Source organism: Malurus melanocephalus, unplaced genomic scaffold, assembly GCF_030028575.1.
Source record: "Malurus melanocephalus ecotype Western Australia unplaced genomic scaffold, MMel_1.1 scaffold_575, whole genome shotgun sequence".
In the NCBI taxonomy this organism is placed as follows: domain Eukaryota; kingdom Metazoa; phylum Chordata; class Aves; order Passeriformes; family Maluridae; genus Malurus; species Malurus melanocephalus.
The window spans coordinates 199215-208236 of NW_026623807.1; the positions used below are offsets into that span (position 1 = coordinate 199215).

At 51.8% G+C, this 9022-nt stretch overlaps 1 protein-coding gene across 1 annotated transcript in view; it reads right to left on the minus strand.

The window, feature by feature from the left end:
* Positions 1-7: 7 nt before the first annotated feature.
* Positions 8-9022, minus strand: part of UBXN11 (UBX domain protein 11) — a 9775-nt gene continuing 760 nt past the window's right edge. The window contains exons 3-12 of the mRNA XM_057382553.1: positions 8507-8561; positions 7584-7657; positions 6932-7046; positions 5527-5744; positions 5140-5217; positions 4216-4336; positions 3101-3201; positions 2956-3026; positions 2132-2278; positions 8-1503 (exon numbers count right to left, since the gene is read on the minus strand). Coding sequence (XP_057238536.1) covers positions 1329-1503; positions 2132-2278; positions 2956-3026; positions 3101-3201; positions 4216-4336; positions 5140-5217; positions 5527-5744; positions 6932-7046; positions 7584-7657; positions 8507-8561 — 1155 coding nt within the window. The 3' untranslated portion in view covers positions 8-1328. The remainder of the gene's footprint in view (positions 1504-2131; positions 2279-2955; positions 3027-3100; positions 3202-4215; positions 4337-5139; positions 5218-5526; positions 5745-6931; positions 7047-7583; positions 7658-8506; positions 8562-9022) is intronic.

Here is a 9022-nt window from a genome sequence, read left to right on the forward strand (position 1 = left end):
TCATTTCCAGCTGAGAGAAGCTAAGTGGGTTGTACGTGCTGCTGCAGCCTGACACAAAGATTTTAACACCTTAGATTGCTGCTGCTAATCAAAGGCTGTGTCTGAATGTCCTACAGCRCAGCAGTGACAGGTACCAGAGCATTCCTCTCCTCTGYGTGGTGACAGGGGCAGCCTGGGGCAGGGACAGCCTCAGCCAGACATGGGAGAGAAAAACAAASCCCTAACACAAAGATTGGGATCCAGAGGGGCAGGGGAAACAGCTGCTCCTGAGTCTGCTACAGGTGGAGAAAGGAGGAAGCAAAGGGAGGGCTGTGTGGGTTGAGTCACTGCTCACGGGGAGCTGTGGAAGCAGCTGCTCTCCTTCCTGTGTTTGACTTGTGCAGCTCTGGGCACCCTAAGCTTCCACAGCAACTGTGCCTTTGAAATCTAAAGGAAGTGGGAATTGCAGCTGAAATAAAGGGTTTTATTGGGAGCCTCGACTGAGGGCTGGGTCTGTGCAAAGAGGGAATCTGCCAGAAGGCAGTGCCTCGCATGAGTGGGAGTGTTGTCAGCGGGGAGTCAAGTGAGAGCTTGTCACAGCTGGAATGGGAGGAATGTGCTGGGGAAAGGGAGAGGGAAAGGGAAGAGTGCAGCCCCAGCCCACGGGAGAGGGAGGAAGATGCTTTATTCAGGGCTCGGCAGAGCCGCCGAGGGATTATGCTCTTCTCCAATGACACGGTGTCCTGTTGCAGCATCCAGCGGGAGGGAGGAGGGCGGGCACCGCCCGGCAGGCCGGAGCTGGGGGCTGTCCAAGGGAAGGAGCCGTGCACGTACAGGAAACCCAGGAGCAGGATCACCCGCCTGAGTCGAGKCTGGCTCAGCCCCAGCACTGCAACGGCTCAAGGCCTTCAGGTTGAGCTTCAGCAGAGAGCACAGAGCCTGTTTGTGCAGGTGAAATCTGTAGGGAGCAGCTTTGTGTGGAAGGCAAACTGTCCGTGGCTGTGTCCATCGCGCTGCTCCAGAGTCCCTGAGCCCAGCTCAGGTGCCAAGTGAAGCTGGCAGGCTCCCCTGAGCTGGGGTCAGCCTGTGGAACCTCTGCAGAGATGAGGAGCCAGGCCWGGAGCAGATGGAGGTGTCCCTGTGGTGGGAGCCCTCCTGTCTTGGGGACCAGCACCCACTGTGAGGAGCAGGGCTGGGCCTGGCCCCCTCTGCCAAAGGAGTCACCAAATGGCTGCTCCCAGCTCTTCTGCATCCCTGGTAATGGCACAGTGAAACCAAATCTGGAAAGGAAACTCTCCCTTTTCCAGCCAGGGCAGGTTGGGTAACGGTGAGAGGCAGCTCCTTCCTGCTCAGAGCTCTCCGAGTGTTTGCAGCTCCATCCCCTCCTGTGGGGAGGGGTCCCTTCTCCGCAGCAGCAGGGAGGCGYTGGGGACCAGCCCACATTCCTGCAGGCTCCTGGAGTCATCGGTGTAAACCCTCTGGGGAAAGGTGCTGATGATCTCAAACGAGCCCGAGTTTCCACCCCTAGGAAAGAACAGCACAATCTTTCCTACTCCCGGGATCCCCCAAGGTTTTGCTGAGATGCTTTGACTGATCCAGCTGTGGTTATGCAAGAGCAGAATAAAGAGCTTCCAGCCCAAACTGCAGCCAGCCAAGCCCGGAGCAGCCCTTCCAGCAGCACAGCTGTGGTGGGAAGGAGGGAGATTCGTGTGTCCCAGCAGCACTGAGCTCATCCTGGGCTCACACCGAGGAGTGGGAAGAGGGGAGAGCAAAGGGGGCCCTGAGCCATCTGGAAGTGTCCCCAAAAGGCTGAGTGAGCCCTTGGGCAGCGTTAGATGTGTTRGGACATAGGCCTGGCTGAGCCAAGCTCAGCTTCCAGCACTTTGGGAATGGTGGCACAGCTTGGGTGAGTGCTGGAAGGAGGCAAAGGCAGTGATGGGGTTGGGTCTGATGGCAATTTTGGGAGGATGAAATTCATCACTGCTGCTCCATGGTGGGTACGAAATGCTCTGAGTTTCTCAGGACCTGCTGCCTGGAGAGTGCCTGGTGGGCAGAGGRCTGGGGCTGTGACTGATTTTGGAATCTCCAGGGCCTCAGAACCCTTTCCTGGTCCCACAGAGCCAGCCCAGCAGGGGAGGCAGCCCTGACCCACCTGATGTGGGCGAGGTGGCGGCGCAGGTCCCCGATGGTGTCTGTCAGCAGCATCTTCACCTCRTAGGTTTGCTCACCACTCTCGGATTTGATGCGCAGAGTGCAGAACTCAGGGCCAGCAGCTTCAGCCTCCTCTGTTGGCTTCACCCTAGGGTCAGAAAATCCTGTCAGCCCAACGGGCAGAGCCTCCATGAGTGCAACAGGAGAGGAGTTTCATGTTTGGGGATGTCCTTGAGGTGAATGAGCCCCATCTGACCATGGCAGCCAGACCAACCCCTGCCCAAACTGCTGCTTGGCTCTCCCAGCCTGAAGGTGCCTTGAAGAGGGTTGTGGACCTTTTTTAGCTTTTTCATATTAAATCAGGGCTGTCTGGTACATACTTTGCCCTACTTCTTTGATTAAAAATAATCTGCTCGAGGTTTTTTTTCATTAGCTATTTGGGTCTTGGCTTGCCAGAAAAATGAGTGGAAAAGTGCTGTTAGTGAGATCTCCCACTTGGGCATCAGTTTCCTGGAGGGATTCTCCATTTAATGTGSCTGCAAACAGYTCCTTCAATGGTTTCAAACTYTTAGGCCTTGGCTTGCTGTCGGGAAAACTTTCACATAAACAAGTGACATTTTGAACAACAGAAGCTTTTTGTTAGAGATGTAAAATGTGGCATGTTTGCCATGAAAAATTCARTRGTTTTCCCAAAAGACCAAACTTGGSKKTTTTTWWTRTMTSTWKYKMWRRKRTAWAARRGGRRAAAGTCCATTTACTTCAACTGAASCCCCTGAACTAAAGCTGCAGTGATRAAATAGGAGGAAGAGGAGATCCTGGCTGTACCTGTGCCTCTCCAGGGCAGCCAGCCTGGATGTTTCCACCAGGATTTCTTCACTGCTCTGCCCATCAGAGCCCTGCAGACAAAGCCAGGTGRGTTTGGAGGGTGTCTCCACTCTCCTCTGGAGATGTCTGGGAACTCCACTCATACCTGTGGTGCTGCTCCAGCCACACCTCGGGCACTGACCMCTCTCCCTCTGTGCTSCAGGGCCTTGGAAAGTGTGGCAGAYTGCTCCAGGGAGGYTTTGGGACCTGCCAGAGCAGAGGGGACATGTGTCTGTGTGTGACCTTTGTGACAAACATTTTGCCCTCAGAAGAGGCTGATTTGGKGAAAGGAGAGAGCTCAGCAGCCGACAGGGAGAGCTCTCAGCACCCCAGAGYAGCTCTGGGTTCCTCTCTTGAAGTTGTCCCAATTTCTGCCCCTCTGACTGTTTGATTGTCAACATTAACAGTGAGAATTGTGCAGCCTGGGATGCACAGCAGGCATGTAGCTCTGCTGTCAAAAACCAGGACTATCACCATTTTACAGGCTTGGACATTTTTTACTTTGTGGGGATGTGTTTGTACATGTCCATTCCTTTCTGTTTGGACATTTATTTTTTTTACTGGTTGGATAAAGGGAATATTTAGCTTTAGCCTTGGGGTGATGAGCACATTGGATTCTCAGGGGTTGTAAATGGGGTGGGCATTCAGTGATGCACCCACAGACACWCTGCTTTCTGTCTCTCTGACTGATTTCCCAGCCCTGTCAGATGCTGCTTACACAGACTGCGAGTGTCTGGAAGCAAAATGAGGAATCTGTGGCCTTTGTCCTTTATTCTGTTGTGAAAACCTGAAGAGAAACTGTCCCATATTCAGTACAGTTATGATTGATTTGGCTTGAAGGTCTCTACATTTTTGGAATGAGAAAGGAGAGATGTTTGCAAGCRAGTCCTCCTCAAGGCTTGCAGTGTTCCCTCAGCATCCTTTGATGTGGTGAAGGCAGAAGGGGCCTGGCTTTTCAGAAAGGAACAGGGCAGGTATGTTGTTTGAAACCTGCTGAATTTCTGTTCTTTTATTACTTGTCATGTCTCATTCTTTAGGAGGGTTAATGCTGAGAGGATCCTGTGTGTGGCTCCCAGCTCCTGAGGCAGCAGCAGACCCTGACCCACAAGTGCTGCCTTCCTTGCTGAGATTCTCTCATTGCCCTCCTGCCACCCTGGCAAGCTTTAAGAACCCTCCTCTTAGGGAATGAGGTGCATTTTTGAGGCAGCTTTAGGATTTTACCTGTGATCTCAGAGGTTTCCTGCACTTTGCTGGATTCTGAAGTTCCAACCATCTGCCCAAGACCAGGAAAGCTCCTTGGAAAATCTCGCTTCTGAAACACCACATCCCTCCTGTCAGTGACCTGTGAGCAAATCTGCCTTTTGCTCGAGCTCTTCTCTCTGCATCACACCCAATAAACCACAGTAATGACACCCAGCACTTAGAAACCCCAACCAAAGCCAGTGATGAGCAGGTTCTGGGGAACCTCAGTCCCCAGAGCTTTGCACAACCCCAGTTCCACGTGGCTGCCTGACTTGCACAGCTCCCAGCTCGCTGCTGCTGGCCTGACCTTGTGCTGCTCATGCCTTTGTGCCCTGCTTTTGTGGTGGCACAGGGTAGGTCCAGCCTCTGGTTGTCCCTGCTGACATTTCAGGTGCCCTCCAAGACCCAGATTTGAGTCCTCTGAGGCTCTCTGCTTGCAAATGTGGCTTTGGCTCTTTGCCATTTCTGAGCAATCAAAAACTGRGGCCCAAGAGAACCTCACATGGTCAAATCCATTTAAACTGTGGCAAAATAAACTCTCATGCCATCCTCTTTAAATGTACTTGTTCAATCTCAGTTTAAAAGCTTTTCCAAGGGAACTATCTGAGAATCTTTTTATGACACAGCTCTTCATTTCCTGCATGTGCTGCTTGTTTTACAGAGCCTGCTGTGCTCTTAGAAACCTCATTTCAAGCCGAGCTCAGTGAGGCACAGAAACCCTTGAACCTTGGTGCCAAACATTTCCTGTAACGGCTGCTGCAGGTGCCCCCTGTGCCTCCCTTTGCCCAGACACACCTGCACAGAGCACAAACCTCAGCCTCCCCAGCACACTGAGAAATGAAAACCTCAACATCTTGGGAAGCAAGAGGGCAATTCCTGCCCCAAAGCAGGGTGGGCACTCACCTGCAAGGGGACACCATCGGGGTAGCGTGGCTGCAGCTCTGAGGGGAAATAACCATCCATGATGTCCTGCAGACATTGCTGAAACAACAGGAGGGCTCGTGGTCACACCTCAGACACTCTGGTTAGCTCAGACTGACCTTTCTGACCTTTCTTTCTGCTCCTGTTTGTGGTGCTGTGGCCGTGCAGAAAGCTCTGCAGCAAAGACACACAATCTCMATCTCTAAACATTACTGCACACAGACACACAAAGCTTTAAAGGCACTGGTGGATGCAGTGTGGAGCTGGACTCCTCTGGAGGACTGAGATGAGCTCTGAAGGCCTCTCCCCTCTCCTGGRGCTCAGTGAGTGGTTTGAGATGACTCCAATTCCTCTGCAGCCCTTCCCTACCTGCGTGGCTGGGTGCTGGTAGGGCCGGAAGGCTCCGTTGCCCACGATGATCCCATTTTGGTACAGGGTGAGAGGGAGGGGCTCTGGCCTCCTCAGCCGAGCCCCCTGGGGCGTGTGCTCGATCTCAGAAATGCCTTCTCCGACCAGCAAGTTCAAATCCTTAATGTTCTCCAARATTAAATCAAAATCGATCTGGCGCTGGCAAACAATGGCTTCACCTGCGACAGAGGAATCAGAGTTATGGGGAAAGGAGTGGTGGCTGAGCAGATTTATTTGTGTGAATTCTAGGTGTGTGAGACATTTCTGGCTGCCTGTGCTTTGGCTCTCACATGTTTACAGAGCTGCCAGGTCTACAGGGGCGTGTGTGAAACCACAAGGGCAGGGCAGGGCAGAGGATGCAGCACCAGGCTGCAAACAGAGAGCCCACACCACACTCCTGGGCTTGTTTATCCTCTCACAAGTGTTGTGCTGTTCCTGTGCACTGCATGACGAGGAGCTGCACGGCTTGGATTAAGCAGATTGGATCAATGGATCAGGGCACAGGTGCTGAGGAGGTGCCAGGGTAAACACAGGCAGGATGTTTGTCTGGGTGCTGCAGGGTGAGGCAGTAAAAGGGTTGTGAGGAGACACAGGAACGAAATCAGCAGAGGAAATGAGAGAAAAGATTTCAGTTGTGTTAAAGTCCTGGGTTGTTCTGCTTTTTACAAGTTGCTAAAGGGCGGAAATACCCTTGGCAAGGGTCAGGGAGTTGAAACCAAAACTGTTTCTGCTGATCTCCCTCTGTCTCCTCTCCTGTGTGGAAGGGAAGGCCTGGTCTAATATTTGCATGGTTCTTAGGATGCAGCATTGGCTCTGCAGCACAAAAAAATTTCTTTTTTAACTCTGCCACCACTTCCTAAGGAGGCACTGCCAAAACTGTGGGACCCCAGTGGGCAGAGTCAGGTCTCAATCAAACCCCTCACGTGGTTGGGAGGAAAGGCAAACAATGCTCTCAGACTCYGTGGGTAAATTACTACAGCTTGTATGTACACAAAGCACCTGRTTCTGCTTTCCACCCACTCTGTGCCAATGTCATTATAGAGCAGTCAAATGTGCAGGGTTTGTGAATTCTGCAGGAAGCAGCTGCAATGAGGGCTCCTCCTGAAGGGCTGAGCCATCAGATTCTCTCCTCTGCCCCSAGAAGGGTGTACAAAATACAAATAAATAAAATTAAACCTTCTGCTGAGCTCCTGTTAGACAGCTCCATGTCTGTGTCCCTGAGCTGGACCGATATGAAGATCTTGGCACAGAATCACAAATTCTGAAGACCCAAATCCTGAGGTTTTGGGGYTTATCTACTCTCCCTTCTCTGAGCATGGAGTGGCAGCTGGGATAGCACCTTCAGCCACGAGTGCTGGTGCTTTACCTGGATTCCAGATGTTCCTTGCTGGCAGCTCCTCTTCATCCTGGAGTGATTCTGGATCTTCCAGCTGGTCCCACGTCTCTCCAACCCAAACCAGACCATAGTCATTCAGGAACCGCTGAAAGAGGAAAGTCAAATCAGTGCTGGTGACCAGAAAACTGGAAATGGGAGCCTGAGARCAGCCAGTTGTGACTGTGAGAGGCAGAAGGGGAGGGGGAAGARGTTTGTCCTGGGGCTCCTCGGCCCTGGCAGACAGACAGACAGACTCTGGCAGGGCAGTGATAGCAGCTCTATCAGGAAAAGGGAGGAGGAAAGATTTGTAGTGACAGTGGAGGAGCTGCAAAGGGCATTTCTGCACCCCTGGAAATCAAAATGAAGCTTGCAGGAAGCACAGAGGTTTGTGTGTTCAAAACCTCCTGCCCTGCTGCTCACATCCAACCTGCTCTTTCTGTTCAGAGCTGTAGAGTTGTGATGAACCAAAGAGCAGCTGGAAAAAAAAGCCAAACTGGGACTGCAGTGATCCCAAAGGAGCAGCTGGAAAAAAGCCAAACTGGGACTGCAGTGATCCCAAAGGAGCAGCTGGAAAAAAGCCAAACTGGGACTGCAATGATCCCAAAGGAGCAGCTGGCTCAGGGCAAGCAGAGCAACACCTCACCTCCATCTCCCAGACCTGGTTCTGCAGCTGAAGGCACCTCATTTCCAGCTCTTCTGTAGCAGAATCAGCAGCATCTGTAAGAGAAACCCTGATCTTTCCATGTAGATCCTCAAAGGAGATCTGTGTCACACSAGGCACAGCCCCATGAACTCATCAAACATGAGCTGAATGTGACAATTGAGAGGTTTGGCACCAATGCTGACAGACTGAGAGACAGTTGTGAGCAGCCCTGCTGAAGTTCTGCACTGGGGGATGATGTGAGTGGTGCTGTTGGCAATTCCACACTGGAAATTGGTGGCTCTGTCAGCCTCAAGAATGAGCAGTGTCCACTGAAGCTGRATCCTGAAATGCCAGCACAATGCAYMARGAGGTTCAAACCACATGKTGGTGGTTTCACAGACACGTTGRTATTCTGTGCTCAGGAAATGGGGAACTCACCACAGCTCTGCACAGSCAGGGCCGTTCAGCCACTGCAGGAAATGTGTGTGGGCTGGAAAGCTGCTGGATTCCAGGGAACTGAGCAGGGAAAAGCCMTTCTGTGACTCACTGAAAGCTGGGGTCAATTTAGAGCTAGGACCTGGAATCCTGTGGGAAACTCCAAGCAGGTTTTTGGTTTTTCTCTGCTTCTCAGTAATTTACTGCTCTTGGGGGTTCTGACCATCCTCAAGTGCTGTGGTTGGCTTTTTACCCATGGAAACTTAGAAACCCAGAGAAAATAGGTCAGGAAATKATGTTTTGTGCCACACCAGAGGAACAGACACGAGTTAAAGTGCAGATCTGCTTTGGGAAATGGCCTCTCTGTGTGGCTGGGACCTCTCACAAGGAGGTTCCTGGGTTTTGGATGTCTCCAAAACCTGGTCTGTCGCCCTACCCAGAGCTCTGCAGCTCTCCCACAGGTACCACAAAGGTAGAATAATTTTTACCTTCTCCTTTCTGAAGAGTCTTGATCTTCTCCTCGAGTTCAGCAATCCTCTCGTCCTTCAAGGGCAGAACAAATGATGAACCAGAGCATTTACTGGGTCTCAGCACCTCCAGGCACAGTTTGCACAATTAGTCCTGGCTGGGACAATTAGTGAGGCTGCTGCAGCTCCTCTCACCCCACCCCTGACAGGCTAAAGGGTCAGAAGGGCTGAATCACCCCAAAAACACCTTAATTAGACTCAAATGAGGGGTGGGATAAACAGAGAACTCCAGGAACAGGTGACCCATTTCCCAGTCCTCCATCTGCACCAGATGCTCCAGCTCAGAGCTGCAGGGAGRGGCTGATCTAGAAACCAAACCAGCATCTTCAGCCACTCCTTAAAAAACCCCAAACCAAACAAAAAGTGTTTTTATTCTAAGATTTTAAAGGGTWTTTATTCTACTGAGTGATGCAGAGSGGGCTGCTCCAGGATGACTCTCTGACAAAGCAAAAGGGAGAATGCATCAGCACAGGAAGC